Below are 18,438 nucleotides of genomic sequence, written 5' to 3'. Positions count from 1 at the left end.
TAATGCGTCTTCGTCATATGTTTTACGAACCGCAGTAATGTCACCGTAATCAAATCCTCCCATATAATCTAATAAAATTTCCACAGAGCAGCAGAAATAGAAATTGTATTTCCCTCATTTACTACATCTTCTACATCAGTTACTATCATCACTATTTGATTTAACAACATAACGATGTCTTCATCTGTCAAATACTGGAAGTCAGGCTCACATGCATAACTTTGAAACCAATCTTCAAAATTTTCTTTGTCAAGAATTTCGAAACCTCAGATTTCTTTAGCTTGTTCGAGAATACTGTCATCATATTTTTCTTGAACATCTGAAGAAGATTGCTCATCAAGCGATATTATCTTTCTCCAAGATCGTGATAAAGTAGACGATTTTACCTTTGACCATGCTGCTGATATTCGATATACTTCAATCCACTAACGAATATTGCTTCCAAAAATTTGGTAGTGCTATAACTTCATGAATAAAATTTTTTTAATCTTTAAAATTTTTCTCTTTATATTTTTTCGTGTGACTCCGGAATGAGCACGGATAATCCGCAAACCGGATAATCCGCGCACGGATAATCGAGAGTGTACTGTAGTTTTAATTTGTAGATTACGCAATTTTATAGAATGAATAGCTAGTTTTAATTAGATAATATAATACATTGATAATATTGTACAATAGTATATGAGAAAGTTTTATTTCAATCATATTTCATTCATCATTTCATTATTTCAATCAATTTAATTAATCATGAATTAAAATCAGAATAGAAGAATTTTGAAAAGAATTTCATTAATAAATTCTTCTAATTTTCTAACCTAGTTACAATATCAAAGTCAAGGCAGTACATAAGTACAAAATTATCGTCTGTATTAATGTCATGGTAATATCTTTATCTTTATTTTTGTTATTTCTATTAGCTTTTAAAAATCGCAAGTTTTTTAATTTTTTCCATAATATTCCACGTTTTGCAAGTAAATAGTAAAAGTTATTAAATTAATAACCCTTATTATATGAAACACCAGTATTGATTAGTTTTAATTTTTTCCAAATATATTTAATTGATACAACGTACATAATCATAGCAATGAATAGTAGAAAAGTTTCAAACATTCATCCAAACATTTAATATTTTATTTTGCAGAAATCTGTCGTTTCAGCAAACAATTAACGCAAAACTAATTTAAAAGTAAAATTAACTTGCTAGTGTTAAAAAATAATGGTAAATACTTTAATTTCTGAGAAAATAGCATCCATGAGGGGATGAAAGAGAAAATAAAATGGAAAGGTTAGAATTTTTGAGTTTAGAATTTCTTATTTTTAAAGCTACTATCGAATGATGCTGAAGGCAAATAAAATTGGATTCTGATGGCAAATTGAAAGATCGAAATAAATTAAATTTTTAGATGGAATAAAATACATTTCTATTAAATGTGTAAAACACTGATGTAATTTGTTATATAAATATTTGAAAGAGCCGAGCTGTCTTGGATGGAAGCCACATCCTGTGCTTCAGGGCCCTCCGCGGGTCGTCGTCTACCGAGCGATATTGGGAGGCAAGAGCGCTCCTGAGGAAATGACTTTTTACTTTCTTATTTTGTTCCTGTGTTTTTGCTTTTTAACATGTCAATTCACCTCTGCCATTTGAAATAAATAAATAAATATAAATATTTGAAAGAATAATAAAAAAGAAAAAAAAAAGATTTAAAAATTTTACTTTTTGAAAACTTTTAATTCTTTTAAGTAATTAAACTTTGTCAAATTACTCTGAAAAGAAATAAAATTATAGATACTATTACTTATTTACTATTATTTATTTACTATTATTTACTATTATTAGGAATCTTCCCACGTGATCTTGGATTTCAGATTAAATTTTTGATTTTTACTTCCTTATTTGTTTCATAAAATTTTTTTCTTGGTAGGCGAATATTTAAAAGAGCTGGATTGTCTTAAGAGCGCTTTGCCAAGTCCACTTCTCCCGAGTAGAGAATACGTATGCGTACAAGAGAATATGTATACGTATTGAAGAGTACGTATACGACTAACACATGAGTAATGAATTGAAATTACGTTCTGTTCTTGGGTCACTAGCGACAGAAAAGCTCCTTTTATATATGATACCATGAACAGTAAGAATTACGCGACCATATGTATGAGATCACTATTCTGAAGGTGTAAATAAGGAATAGTATGAAAAAATATGACCCTAAATAATTTTTGATCCTGATAATCGGATTTTCAATTACTAAGACTCAATCCTATAGGTTCAATGGTTCAAGGGAGTGACTTCAAATATACTAATTGATTAGTGCAGACAGAATTTGTAGTTATGAAATCAGACACAAAGTGTACGTTTTCTGGAAAACCATGTCTTCTTTTGAACGGGATTGGACTTTTGACGATCAAAATATAAGATGTACTGGCAGTCAGACAGAAAATATTGTCTCAATAGTTTGGTCAGGAAAGCGATCTACATTTTGGACCTCTAAATGTTAATTTTACTTTTTGTGTAATTTGACATATCTCGGAAAATGTTAGAGCGAATAAAAAAATTCTGCACGCAATTATAAATATTGTTTATCCTAAGATAATTCCACGGAAAAAATTATTATTTATAAATTTATTTAATATCCGTCAAAACATTTTAAATTGTAAAGTATACAAATTCTTTTATCATTCAAAAAAATGTAATGTTAGGAGACAAAATATAAAATTTGAACGAAATTGGTTAAATAGTTCCTGAGAAATCTAAATTTAAAGAAGATCAATTTTAAAAATTCATTTTTACGGAATACTTCAACCGATTTCGTTCCAATCTTTCATTTTGCCATTTAGAATTACATTTTCTAAGATGGTGTAAAATGAGTTCACCTTAAAATGTAAGTTTTTTTCGACTGCTACTAAAATTGTATTTAGTAACAGCTAATAAAAAATAATGCATAACTATTGAGAATTATGTTTTGCATGGAATTATTTTTTGATAAACAAAACTTATAATTGTGCGCAAACGTTTTTGAATTCGTTTAAATATTTTTCGAGATACGGCAAATTATGCAAAAAGTAAAATTGACAATAAGAGGCTCAAACTTTTTGTCGCTCTCCTAGCCAAACAATTGGGATCATACATTTCCCTGATTAACGCTATTCCTATACCTTCAAAAACCCAGATACATTTAAAACAGTTATGTTTATTCAGAGAAAAGTCCGTTTTTGTGATTGACGTAGCAATTTGAAATATCATCCGCACTAACAAATTAGCATATTTGAAGTCACCTCTTGGAACCAATAAGAATGAGTCCCAGTACATGAGAATCTAATAATTAGAAGTTAATCAGGGTAATTCGTTTTTTTTGTGCTCTGTTTAATTAACTGTTTTCAAGTTCTTTAATTTTATTACAGTTAGAAGTTATCAGGAAACTTTCTTTGTTTTTATTATTGTTAGAAGTGGCAAGAAAACTTATTTTCATCATTGTTAGAAGAAATATAAAATTTATTTTTATTATTGCTTGATAAAATAAGAAAACGTACTTTTATGTTAGTAAAGATAAAAAAAATGTGCCTAATGCTGCTAAATATAATAAGAAATCAATTAGTGTGATATTGAAAAATTTTTAAATGAAAATTACCTGAAAACAAAATCATTTATCAAAACTCTAAAAGCCGAAAGTATATGGTACTAAAATTACTTCCAAAAAGTACAGATTTCAAAATTTTCTTAGTATAACGGGGTTTGCTGTTGTCCCTCAAATTTATTATAGTGGTATATAAACTTTGTTTATGCAGAAATTTTTTGTCATAAAATATATTTAATGTCTTGCGAAGTTAACATGAATTTACAATTGACCACCACAATAATTTGATAACTATAACACACATAAAAAGTTACGTTATGGAAATAGTGGAAAATTAAAATATTTAAGTGGTTACTGAAGCAAATAAATTTTCAATGCTTTGATTGTTTAATGTTAACAGCCATTATAACATTTTTGAAGGAGCACTGGTCACCTTAGTGTAATTTATTTTAGAAGAAATCAGTAGATAATCTGAAATACTGCGCGTGATAATATGTTACGAATTCTGATTGATTAAAGTCCTTGTATTTGACGTGTTAATAAAATAAAATAAAATAAAATAAAAATTATTAAAAGCTTATTAGAATTTCTCCATTAATCTCTACTCCTGTTACGGTTGAGTTCGATGGAGAGAAAAGAGGCCTCATAATATCTGACACTGTGCATAGATATATTTACCTTGGTTCGGTCGCTTCATAACAAAATTAGGATGGATCATGCAATATTCAGGCTGCTTTAGGGGAACACAGACAGAAGGAGTGGATATTGTATTTAGAGTCTTCGTTTCTTGAGGATCTTTATGAAATTTCAGCTCGATTGAACATGCAAAATCTTCTTTTTGATCTCTGCATAAATTGGACTTAGGATAAGTACTCCCAGTAAGTAATTTTCAATAAAAATATAAACAGATACAAAAATACAATGTTTGACAATAATTTTTTTTAATTAAAGATAAGACCAACTACAATTTGGTGTTTTATGAAAATTAGAGCTAAAAAATTACAGTAAATAGAATTAAGAAAATACAACCATTTATTATTTTTTAAAACAAAAATGTACAAATCGAAATTAAATTAAATTCGAAAGTACAAACGACGTATGAGTTATTCTTCACAAAAATGTAATATTTGTTTCCTTTACCTTAATTTTATTATTTTTTACGTCTTTTAAAAGAAAAAATCTTAAAGTTTTCCACTAGTAATTTATAAAAGCATTATATTCTAATGTATCATAAATATTATAACTAACAGGATAATTTGAAAACGTTGAATATTACCTCTGTCAGTTTTCAATTTCTTTAAAATAGAATTTCAATGTAATTACAAATAAATTTTAAAATAAATTTTCGATGAAATTACAAATAAATTTTAAATTGTAATTACAAAGCTTGCTAAATGTATGTTGTACATATTTTGTTGCTAAATGGTAAGATTGAAAATGTGCCCCACATTTTTCCTTTAGCTTTTTTATATTTTCATAATTCATTGAAAAAAGTTGTCATTCAGTTAATTTCGCACTACTTTCTGTTCGAAGACATATTCGAAATTTTTTGAATAAAAGCTCTTTGCATCCAAATCAGATTAGAGGTAAAAATATTTTCATTAGTCGTCCATACCTTCTATATGCTATTTTATATTGAAGATTACCGTAAAAAATTTGTTCGATTTAAAAAAAAAAGAATTATTTGCAGCGAATGGATAATGGTAATAGCAGGAAAAAAAACTTTATCTCTAAACTTTACCTCTTTATCTTTTTTTTTATCTCTGGTTAAAAAAAAATGTTTTGTTTTTACTGTAAAACTTAGAGTTATTTTTTACAGTATTTATACATTATAATTACTCAAAAAGCTAATTTAAAAAGCACATACGTTGAGAACATAAACCTTGCTAGAATTAGGCAAATTTCTTTTATTCGATATTTTTAACTTCGTTCTTTATCACATCTGTCCCTTCGAAATACATTTTAAATATTTCTTCTTTGCCGTTATTAATATAAAAACTAATTGCTTCACGTAACATCCGTTAAAAGAGTTTCCAAAATCTATTTAATTCCGTTTAATGTCTAAATCTATTAATGATAGTCAGCATTGTGTTTATTAATTGCATTAACGCAACGAATTTCATAAATTCGTCTCTATTTCCTTGAATATCAAATTTTTTGAAGTATTACCCGCGTATTCATTTAATTTTTTATAATTATACTACTTTATTTTTTATCATCTGCCCAATTCTCTTTTCTAAAATTTGACTCGTAATTCCAAAAGTTAAAAAAAAGATATTTTTTACTCATTTTGACTGAACTGAGTTTTAATCAAAATTAATGTCGAGACACTAAGGTAGTTTAAAATGAAGTTTACTATTCTGAGAAAATTGTGGGACTGAATTCATCTTTTCCTTATGGCTATTTTATCTCGATTAAAGCTACTTAATTTAATTTGTTTTTCAAAATATTTGAAAGAAAAAAAACATTTGCTGAAGCATAGCTTGAGTATAATCAATACCGAGAAATTGATTTTAAGTATCACCTCTCAGTGGCGATCTAGATTCGATAAATTTTTCTATTTTCACCCACTTAATTTTTTTAAAAAAAGTACAGTGTGTAAAAAGAAAAAAAAATAACGAGCACCCTGAATATTTCTTGATCTAATGATACGACTTTCACGAGCTAGGACTCAATCCTAATGGTTTAATGGTTAGAGTGAGTGGGCAAACATGTGCTAATTAATTAGTGCAGACATGGTATTTCAAGTTACGTACTTTTTCTGAATAAAAATGCTTTTTTTTTGCAGACTGGTATGAATCGCTGGCCTTCAAGTTATTGGGGGGGGGGGCAATTTGGAAAATATAGTATCAACAGTTTGGCCAGGAGAGCATTTGAAAGCTTAGACCCTTTAACCCTTTAATGTTATTTTGACTTTTTGCGCATTTTGTTATACACGCGAAAGTTGTAAGCAAATCGAAATAGTTTTGCACAATACTCTAAAATTTGTTTATCCGAAGATAATTCCATTACAAAATATTTTTTAATAAATATATTCCATTTTTTTTTTATTTATTTAATAATAGCCGAATGAATGGTAAGATCTAAATATTTTTACATCATTTTAAAAAGAATAATTTTACATAGCAAAATATAAAATCTGAACAAAATAGGTCAAATAATTTCTTTAATCGAAATTTAAACAGATAATTTATCAAAATATAATTTCTCAAAAATTATTCGAATGATTTTCCTTAAAAATTTTCCTTTGCCATAGAAATTTACATTCTTTAAAAATTATGTAAAATTTGTATTCCTCATGATTCGAAATGTTTTCGACTATAATTACTTATATTAATAAATAATAATATAAAATTATTAAAATTTAAAAATTACTTTGCATGCAATTTGCATTACAAATAATATTTTGCATGTAATTATCTTTGATTAAACAAATTTTATAATTTTGTGCAAAAGCCTTTCGATTCGATAAAAAGTCCTTGAGATATGGCAAAATACGCAAAAAGTAAAATTGACATTTAGAGTCCAAATTTGGTACCGCTCTCATAATAAAACTCTTCGAACCATATTTTCCAGATTGCGGTCTTTCCCTATATTTTGAGGGTCAAAAATTTAAAATCCATCGCTCAAAAGGTATATATTTCTTTAAAGAAATTGCATTTTTGTGTTTGATTTTGTAACTTAAAATACAACTGCACTATTTAGTAGTAAATTTCAGGTATACTCCATAAATCCTTATGCAAAGTTAAAACACTTGAAAATCTGATCATTACATCAAACGTAACTCAGGATGTTTCTGTTATTTATTGGCACTCTGTATGTTACTGTCATATTTTTACTTATAATTAGTGGTTTTAAATTAAACTAAATTGTTAAACAATGAAGGAATAATGGGAGTTTAAAATGTCTTAAATGTCTTCTTCTTAACCTCGAAGTTTAAGCAAACGATTTTTATATTTTTTTATATGTAATCTATAAATTTTAAAAATTTTCTTAACGACAATTTTGAGGAAAAATAATTTTCTAACCATAACACTAAAGTAAGAAGTTGATAAGTGTACCTCAGTTGCTCCCGCTGTCTCCAAAATTTGTGGTTATATATCATATATTTGATTGCAAGTATTTTTAAATTTTTTAAAGTAGTTTAGATGAAAATCAGCTTTATTCTTAATAAAGAATCTACAAACATGTTTTTAAAACTTCTATAAATAATTGCTACTTCTATTAAGAAAAAATATTTTCAAAAATTAATTACCTGCACGAGATAATTGAAACATCTTTGTAGTTCTTACCATACACACCTTCCAACTAAAAACAAAATTAATGTGTAATTAGAAATTGCTAAATTTTGTCTTTTAAAAAAATTACATCATAGCATTCATTAATGTAAAAATTTTAGCGGAATTAAAAATCAAACTACATAGATGATTTTAGGTTTAATATGATAAATAAGTACTAAATAAATGTGAGAATTTCTTATAGGAGGACACAAGAAAAATACCTGGCATGCCTATTTTTGCTACAATCTTCATTTGCTTATTTTTATTACACGAATTTGACACGAAGGGACTATTGTTCTTAATCAGTGCATACTATTAAAAGAAAGAAAAGACATAGGAGAAAATCATCAAATACAAGTCGAATTTTAAATATATATTATTCTTTGAAGAAATAAATGAGCAGTTAGCAAGTTATTATTTTTAACATGGTTCAGGAAGAATTATTGACACAGAAATCACTTAAGAATACAGAAAAATATAATAAAAATTAAGTTGCATATTTAATAGCATTACTAATTTGCTATTATTAAATTCTTGTAATTGTTAGAGGCATTCGACCAAGTGATCATGAATTCGTAATTAACATATTATTAAAAAAATACACTATAGTGAATGAAATCTATGTCACAGATTTAAGATACAAAAAAGCATCCTTCACATTTATCGTTTTTAACAAGTTTCTAGGAGAATTCTGCTATATAACTCAAATAATGTTTGTTGCAAAATATTATAATAAGAAAGAAAAATGGATTCAAATGGAAATATTATCAAAGCACTCGATCATGAATATGCCAAAATTTTTTCCTTCTTCCTTTTGTCATATTTTTTGTTGTTTGTCATTATTTCGTAATAAGCCATGAATATATATATATATGGACATAAATTTACAGTTTTAATTCATAGAAGATATAAAATAGTATCCTTCAAAGTTATTGTTTTTAATAAGTTTCTAGGAGCATTCTGGTACACCCCTGAATTAAAGTCATTTCAAAATATTATAAGAAGACAGAAGTATGGAGTTAAAATGTAAAATGTAAACACTGAATAATAAAATTAATAACAGCTTATTTTTTAGTTATTTCTTAACTATTTTAATTTTGTCATACTTTTTGTAGTCTGCATTATTTCATAATAAGCCATAATTATACATAGGAACATAAATTTGCATTAACAATGACATAAATTTGCAGCTTTAGTTCTTAAAAGAAACAAAAGAGTACCTACCCTTCGAATTTATTGTTTTTAATAAGTTCTTTTGGAGAATTCTGGTGCGTATCTCAATTAAGATCGTTATGAAATATCATAATAGGAAAGAAGTGAAAAGTTAAAATGGAAATATTATCAAAACACTCAATCATAAATTTACTGACATCATTTTTTCATTTTGACATGTTTTTTTAAAAACATATATATGGGCGCATACATTTATAATATAATTTTTATATGACTCTTACTTACAACACATAATTTTATAGTGACGATTCTCTGAAATAAAAACTACCTTTACGGGACAATTCAACGTCGAAAAGTTTGAAGACGCTAATCAAAACCAAAAAATATAAATAACATACATCTTTTTTTCTCATTACACTATACATTCAGTTGAATCAGACCAAGTGCTTGCAAAATACTATTTATGCAATATTAAATAATCCTTCTTTAATAATACGTAAAGGAAGCAAATATTAATACAACCATAGGTAGAGCGTGCATTCGAGTTGAAATGACATATTTGCGTTTTATGTGGTTTAAAGAATAAGTTGTTTGCTATGAAAGAGTTGGTATTTAGAAGTAAATAATTTTTACATTATAACAGAGTTTTTTACTTTATAAACTTAAAACCGTCGTGGAACAATGATCAACTCCTTATCATTTTAATTTTGAACCCAATCCAAAAGACTTGAATCAAGTATTGGGAGAAATTTGCCTTCGCGGAGAAGTTTTTGATAGAACTACCCCGCATTTGCGTAACATGGAGAGGGAAACCACAAAGGCTTCCTTTGGTTAGGCTTACGCAAGGGGGGCCTAACTTATGATCCGTCTACCAATAACGATATTTTTACGTCAGCACTGTGGTCGTGCGAGCCGCGTGTTGAATTATTATTGACTGGCCATCACTGGGATTCGAACCTGGTCACCTCATTGGGAGGCAAACGAGCTATCTCCTGAGCCACGATGACTTTAATAGTATATTTTGTAATATTCTTGGATAAAATTCCCCACATCCGATATACTACATCAGAAAGGGTTAAAACGTTTTGAAAGTAAACAAAAAATTAGAAGTGCAATTTTAAATAAATATTTGTATGTTTTATTGAAGTCAAGGAAAACAGTAGATTAATTAGTTAAGTTCATCAATAGGTAAAAAATACTTACCGACTTAATAAAATCTTGAGTTATTTTGGAGTGATTAAAGTTAGGAATTTGTTCATTTTCTTTTAATTTCAGAGTATTCAAGTTGATGCCATAAATTGTTTTAGGAATCTTAATACTTCCAATAAAGGAGTGTTTCACTGCAAAATCAAAATTAAATATGTAATAACATGTAAAAAATATAAACAAAATATTTTGCTACTTCGACTTGTTTAACAGTTAACTGAGCTTCAGCAGAAAATAAAAATGAAAGTAGTGGTCCGTTCAATAGAAATTCCGTCCGTCTTGATATCAAGATGGAGACCAATAATTAAAATTTTAAAAGTTATTCTGAGAGTTATACTAGACTATTAAAAAAACGCTTTTGGAAAGAATAGAATACATTGTTCAAAAGTACTTGGTTATATATCAAAGTAGTTTTTAACTGAAGTAAGTTACTGTTAAATTAAGAATTTTTTTTGAATGAATAATAAAATGATAGATATTTTGAAGAAAAAAACTACATAAATGAAAATTTATTTAACCCCTCATTTCTAGACTTAAATGACTTTAGGTTAACAATAAAAGGTAAAAAGAAAAGCGCACTATTTTAGGGCTCGATTTTGAACTTGTCTATAGCTGAAGTAAGTCATCTTTGAAATTTGGTAAATGATTAATTAAGTGATAAGTAGTTTTTGATTAAATACATGCTAGTTTCGAATTATTTTGTAACCAAAGAAGGATTAAATTGGGAAAAAATGAAGACTGCTGTGGTACAAATTACTGGAGTAGTGTTCAATCACTGATTCTTAAATTTAAAGCCTTCATATATTCATCTTATACTAACAATAACACCTATTGAGGAAAGTGCAGGTTGTCAAACTGAAAAAGCCTCTATTCCAAAATTATCTACAATTGAAATAATTTATGGTGAAAAATTATGAAATTTTGCGAATGAATAATAAATAGATAGGTATTTTTTTCTCTGAAAATATTAGTTATAATTTATTATAATTTATAATTTATTAGTTATAATTTAGTATAAATTAGCCACCAAAAAAGGATTAAATTAAAATAAACATTTTCAGAAATATAAACTTATTTAATCTTTCAACCCTGGACTTAAGTCAATGATGATTTTTATTTTTGATTTTTTGAAAGATCCAATAACTCATAATCATAAACATTTTATCTAATATCAAAGAAAGTATTTTAAAGCTCGGACATAACCTGAGTGCTTCGCACAGAAACAATAAAATAATCACTGAAATAATAAAAAGTTTATGATTCGTATTCAGAGAAACTAATAAGTTTGTTCAAATTTTTACTGAGCATCAAACTTTTAATGTTTCCTAATGAGTTGCAGTCAATTGAGTTGAGAAGTCGAGAAGCTCATCTACTAATTTCTACCCAGTACAAGTGGTTAACATATTCCACCAAACAATATTTCGTGCAAATTATCACCAGACCAATACCATACTACTTTTTATAGTAGTTAAATGCTTAGTTTGATAATTAAAAGTGTCTTCTGGTGATATTGTGAACTAACTTTTTGTTTGATGAAAAAAATTTAATCTTTTTGAACAATTTTGAAATAAATTATTTTAACCATGAACAGCCTGTATATAGCGTTTGATTTTTATTAGAAGATTTACGAATGAGAATTCATTCCATGTATAGATTGTGAGATGAAGAGAAACAACACTCTATATACCTTTTTCAACGCAGATACCTTTACTGTCTTTTTCTAGCAATGGTGGACATCTACATGAAGGTTTATAATTTACATCTAAAACACACACACCAGACACTTGTAAACATTTTTCTTTGTTTTCTTTTATGTCACACACAGCTGTAAAAAGAGGAGAAATTGCATTATAACGCTGTAATATATTTCCCACTGTACGAGATAAGTAATTGCGTCATAATAATGAAAATATTCTAATAAAGTTATTAACATAACTAATTAACAGTACTATTATTAACATGACTAAATAACTTTAAATTGAATATGGATATGAAAAAATGAAATTCAACTTTACTTAGTTCACTACTTTATATTAAATTGTATTAACGTAAAACAATTTTTTTCTCCATTAAATGATTACTGCATAAAACGATGGTAAGTTTGTCCTTTGACCGGTATAGCTTGGTGGCTAGGCCGTTGGGCTTGTGTTTGTGAGATAGTGACTTCGTATCCCACAGGCCGACGGATGTACGCGTGTTAAATGGTGACCGATGCGCGTCAGAATATCTGCAATGTAGTGAAATATGTCCCATTGTTCGGTATATATTTTCCCAATATTCTCTACACTAGTTCTTATACAGAGGTCAAATTCCAAAGCCCACATATACTTGCCCGCTATACCATGCACTGATATTCTCTTGAGGTAAGCTTCCATTGCCCAACATTTCCCCCATAACCTCAAGACCTACCCCCTAAAACAGGAGAAATCAACACACCGTTTCACATTTTATGTTTGAAGCTGACAAATCTATATTATCAACCTAAATTTTGAGTTCTTCAAACGATACTAAACCATAGTAAATGTCTCCTTGAATAGCTCCATTGCTATGTTAACTTCAAAATTATTTTATTAAAGGCAATCAAATGTGAATATGTTTGTCGTACATCAGATAAAAGAACTCAGCTAAAGCAGAGGTTGTGAGTTAGTTTGTAGCAAGATGCAAGGTTATTTTTTTGTGTCCTCTACACTGTAAAAAATAGATGCTCAAATTTCACGAAACTTTCGTCGTTTTTAACGAACGTTTTTGTTAATATAAGTTCCGAGCAAATATTTCGCTAAAGAGACTAAATAACTATCGTCATTTCAACGAGTAAACGAATTTCGTCAAAATAAAAGCGATGATAGAAAATGCTCGCATTACCTAATTAAAAATCTCGTATTGTCTAATGTGTCAGCATTCTCTAATAATCCACTTACCATTAGCACCAAAAAAACTGAATCAATGTCACTTAACACAAGAGAGACAGATAGAACAACAAGGTAAATGACATCCATGCCCGAAGCGGGATTCGAACCGGGGATTATATTGCCAATAGTAAGAGGCCAATACCTTGACAACCACACTAGCAAGATGACTAATTTCAACACTATATATCAGACCTTCATACTTGTTTAGTAATTCAGTTAACAATCCTTCAAAATTCACTACAATAAGGTTTTGAGTTGAAACATTTGCGACATACAATTAAGAATTCTCTTTTCATCTCATATCACGTGATTTCGTGCCGAAACAGTTCCCAGAATTAACGAAACATAACTCAAGGATTGTTGAATTGTAAAAAATGAGAGTTTTATTTCTGCGGTTTTAAGCAGTTCAAATTTCAATGATGTGCAGGTGAAAGGTGTGTTAGAAAAGTATTTATCGAATATTTTTCTTTACCCTAATACTATATTTTGTTAGACTTGATATTAAGAGCTTTAAAGAGTTGAACACTTACGTGTGCATGCATTTTGGTAAAAATCGAAACCTTCTTCACATTTACAAACATAGCCTTTTTTTTCATTCTCATCTTCTTTGCAGAATGCTTTTCTTTTGGTGCATTCAGTGTTTCCTCCTCCTTCAATGCACATATTTTTTCCTGCAATAATAAATTTATTATTGTGTTTTTATAGAAAAGGGTAACAGAAGCGAAAATAGCATTATTAAATGCTATGGCTATTTTCGCTGATTTATATAATGAACTTTTCATTCATTATTTAAATTTTTATATTATTTCTCTCTCTTTGACTTTGTATAAATGAAATCCTTCTATATTTTTCTTCAAGAATACGAAAGGAAATATTTTTCCTTAGACAATCGAAGACATTAAAGAATGAAGCGACATTTTCAGGATTTTTTATTAATTAGAAAAATAACATAAAGCGGTTGCATCAATGTTGGAATGTTTAATGCAACAGAATTGTTTTTAATTTTACCTAAATTATAATATAATTAATCCACATTAATTCTGATTATTCCTGCATCATTTTTATTTTAAATAGGGTAGTGGTAAATAAAATGAAGCAAAGAATTTTAGACAGATTTTAAAAATCTGTAATTAAATAGTTTGGATATCACTATGTTATACTTTACAATTCAGCTCAAAATACTTTACAATTCAGCTCAAAAACTTAGATGAAACAAACGGAATGATAAAAACATATTCAACAAAATGATCAGAAACATATACAACAGAATAATCAAAATCATAATTGCATTTCGAGTGAGTACTTAAAACAAAGAAAATTTATAGTTTACTCAAAAAATTTATAGTCTCTTATCCATATTTAAGTCTGGTAGGATTTCCTAATTACGCACTTTGATTTATGAAATTTTTAAAAAATAGCCTACGACAATGTTTAGCGAAATAAAGTAAATAATAAAGACGTAAAACTAAATCAAAACATTAAAGGGAAAAATAGAAATCTGTTATTTTGAGATAATATTGAATGAAATTACTGTTAAATATGTTCAAATACAAATTAGAATACAAATACAAATTAAATTTAAAATAAAATCTCACCCTACTACTACAGCGCAATATCCTTAGTTTCAGAAATTCATATTCCTAGTAGTAGTATAGGTAATGTTTCAATGTTTTGATAATTTTGATTTCAGAGAAATTTATCCACTAATAATAGTTTAAACAGACAAAATAAGGGACAAGCATACAAATGGTCGTCTTTCTAAGCTTTGATAAAAAGCTTCATAAAATTTTAAATTGTGTCAAAAACTTTTGCTTCGGTTCACTACCACTCCACTGGAAAAAATAATTTTCAAAAGCCTCAAATGTTGGAAAGTATGAATTTGTCGCTAGACTTCCGAAAATGCCAAGCGTAATCTATTTAAAGGTACCACCAGATAGAATCGAGTTACAGTAGTCCCCCATCAGAAATTTTCCTGGGACAGAATTCAATGAATGGATATCACTAATTTATTCTTTGCTGTTTGAGTCGCCAGGAGAGCTGCACCGGATAGAGGATCACCGGACTTTGAGTGCTGTTTGTTCGAGTTCACGGTAGCGGGGGTTGTCACTCAAGTGTTTTATTTAGCAGTTGATTGTGTACTCTATTGTTGCATGCAATCGGGACTGAGTAGCAACAGCGCGATGAGAAAAGGATCGTAGTCACAAATCACAAATAGCAAGTGAATTGTTGCTGTATTCCATCCATCAATGTAAGCATGATCATATCAAAATGGGCGTTTCAATTGAGGTAGGTGTGTTCAGATCACGCTCGTGTCACCAATGTGGGGCTAGGGCAGAACAACTGTCATTTAACCACCGGTACCTGCAGATTGAATTGGATTAACATGTTTTATATACCAATTACTTGGATTTGGATAATTGTAGTGGTATACGAACGTGACTCTACGAATTAAAAGAGTTTCATAGAAAATCTCAAGGTTAAGAAGAAAAAATGAAACTCTTAAAGATATTGCAAATTAATTGATTAAACTTAAAAACTGAAGTAATTGATATCCATTGATGAAAAATAATTTATCATACTTTTGCAGTAAATGCCGTTTTCCGCCTGTTTGTATTTTCCATCACATATGCATACAAATCCATATTTTTCATCTGATTTGCATTTATTTTGGGGGCACATTCCTTCTGGTATCTGCTTTGCTATGCATTTATCTGTAATATAAAAGAAATGATGGTAATTTGCATAATTTATAATACATTTAAGGACAGACCACAGGTAGAAATAATGAAAGGTAATCATAAAAAAAATGTATTTAATTTTATAAACTAAAATACATCGCGTAATATAATGATGAGCCATACTTTTCCAAGGAAGTAGTTTATTAGTTGTTAGAAGTAGTTTAGTAAACTATACCATAGTATTTTATCCAAATAGTTTTTTTTCTATATTTTAGTGTACTTTATCCTAATAGGCTCTTTTATTGTTTCTTAAGAATTAAGAGTTATTTTAAAAAAGAAAATTATCAATGAAAAAAATCGCATGTTGCTAATGAAAATATCAATTAAGAAGAAAAGGAAATATATTTGGTCAATTACATGCAGTTCAAATGGATGGTCAAAACCACGCTTTTGGACGAAAAGTCAAAAATGAAGAAAATCAATATCAAAACACGCAAGGAATATTGTAATACGCAAGTAATATTGAAACGTTCTTTAATAAAATTGAAATTATGACCTAATAAAAATACAGAAAAAAATATATGCTTACGTTGAAACTTTTTAAAATTCAATTACAAACGTAAGTTAGTTTACTTTTTAAATTATAAAATTAGAAATTTTGAGTCTAGAATAAAATGTAAAAAATTATCTATTCATTTAAAAAATTAACTTTTCTTTCTAATGAAAAGAAGTTTGTTCTTCTCCCATAAGCACTTGAGAGACTTGATTTTATGAAGATATAAGTAAATTATAAATTAATCATTTTCATGTATTCGTATGTTTTGCTTGCTACAAGGAATGTTTTCTGTGTAAGGGACGTTCTGTTGTGTACATTAATAGGTTACGCAAGCGTCGCAACAAGTGTTTGTGTTGTAACTCAGCATCCCTTAGAAGCAACTGTGTAACATGCTGACAGGGAATTTTATTACTCTAGGACAATGATTCTTTCCGCATCTCACATATCCCAGCTTTATTTACTCTTTTGGTTGGGGAGCGTTTGACCATCCCTCCTTGCAGCCCAGACCTTGGCTGAGTGGTTTTCTTCTTTTCTGATATTTTAAACATCTTTATTGCAGCAATCTCTACAACGATGACGAATACGGGGAAACGGCTGTGACCTCTTGGATGTGACCTCAGGCGGCAAGTTTGCATGAAGAGGTTATTCTTAATTTAGTTGTAAGGTATGATAAGTGCTTAAACAAACTTGGCAACTAAGCTGAAAAAAAGAGAAGTCAAGCGTATGTAGAATCTGAAAAAAAATTTGCTACTTGAAAAAATTTCTTTCGCTTGTTTTTTTGCTTTCAAACGACCCTTACTTCAAAACAACCCTCGTATATATTTTTGCAATCCTTTATTGTAGTTTTAAAGATGTTTTTTCACCGAAATTGAAATCCCTTACATAAACTATTTCAGTTTGAGCTTTCATTAATTCTGAAATAAAAATAAGCAATTAATGCAAATAACTGTACCTGTGCATGTGCCGTTAACGTGAATATGAGTTGTTTCCGGGCAAACACACATATCTGTTCCATTTATGACTTGGCACATTCCAGGAAAACATTTACTTCCATTTTGACATTCTGAAGTGTTTTGATTAATTTCTGTGTAAATGAAATAAAATTGTTAACTAATTGATTAAAAACTTTGAACGTAATAAGTGACAAAAAAGTATCTTAGAACTGATTTAAATGGTAATAAATTTTTACTAACTTGAAAGTAATACATAACGTATCTTATTATGGAATGTAATCAAAATTTTATTACTAATTTAAGTGGGGCATGCCTTTGTATTTTTTGAACTAAAAAAGAACTTTTACATGTACTTAATTAATTGATGTTCTTAATATTTAATTTATTTAAGTGAAATATTCTATAAATTAAATAAATATAAATAATGAATAGTTGAATAATAATATTTCTGAGCTTTCGTCATTAAAAATTGAAAGTTATATAGTACTATTAGATTTTTAAAAGTACTGCTGTTGTTAAAAGATTATATATAAAAAATTATATATAAAGATATATAAAAGATTATATAGATTAAATATTTTTAAACTCTAACCTTTTTATTCTCATTAATGCATGTTTAATAATTTTTATTAACTATTATTTAATTAACTGTAATATTCATTTTTCATTATCCCATAAACTTCTAATACTTAACAGCATAGCTTTATCGATAATTTGAAACCTTTATATACACTAGTTTACAATCACGTTTAGAAGATACTAATAACTTTCAGAAAACAAGAAACACAACAAAAAAGTTTCAGTTAAAGAAAATAATCTAGCGTAATAAATATTTTCACAAAACAATTGACCGAAAAGGGTTTAGTTAAATTGTCTAATAAGGAAATTCTTCTGTTCATTACATTTTAAACAAAATACTTTATAAGCCGTTTAGATCCCAGAATAAATCCCAAAATATTCTTAAATTTTGTTTTTGTTGAATATAAAATTTACTTACTACATGTGTAGTTGTCGTTTTTCAGATCAAATCCTTCTTCACATGAGCAGATTCCTTGATCACATTTTTGAGTGCATTTGGGGTTCATAAGTGCACATTCATCAACTAAATAAA

General features: G+C 28.2%; 1 protein-coding gene across 14 annotated transcripts in view; it reads right to left on the bottom strand.

Moving 5' to 3' along the window:
- LOC107447641 (uncharacterized) overlaps nt 1-18,438 on the bottom strand; it is a 143,776-nt gene that overhangs the window by 28,636 nt on the left and 96,702 nt on the right. For all 14 annotated transcript variants that reach the window (XM_087163869.1, XM_087163870.1, XM_087163871.1 and 11 more), the window contains 8 exons: nt 18,325-18,429; nt 17,327-17,458; nt 15,720-15,851; nt 13,671-13,811; nt 11,919-12,056; nt 10,229-10,365; nt 7,828-7,880; nt 4,251-4,417 (listed from right to left, as the gene is read on the bottom strand). In XM_087163869.1, coding sequence (XP_087019995.1) covers nt 4,251-4,417; nt 7,828-7,880; nt 10,229-10,365; nt 11,919-12,056; nt 13,671-13,811; nt 15,720-15,851; nt 17,327-17,458; nt 18,325-18,429 — 1,005 coding nt within the window. The remainder of the gene's footprint in view (nt 1-4,250; nt 4,418-7,827; nt 7,881-10,228; nt 10,366-11,918; nt 12,057-13,670; nt 13,812-15,719; nt 15,852-17,326; nt 17,459-18,324; nt 18,430-18,438) is intronic.

This window comes from Parasteatoda tepidariorum, chromosome 5, assembly GCF_982258835.1.
Source record: "Parasteatoda tepidariorum strain Cologne lab strain chromosome 5, Ptep-v5.0, whole genome shotgun sequence".
Taxonomy (NCBI): Eukaryota; Metazoa; Arthropoda; class Arachnida; order Araneae; family Theridiidae; genus Parasteatoda; species Parasteatoda tepidariorum.
This window is presented reverse-complemented; position numbering and strand designations above follow the sequence as displayed.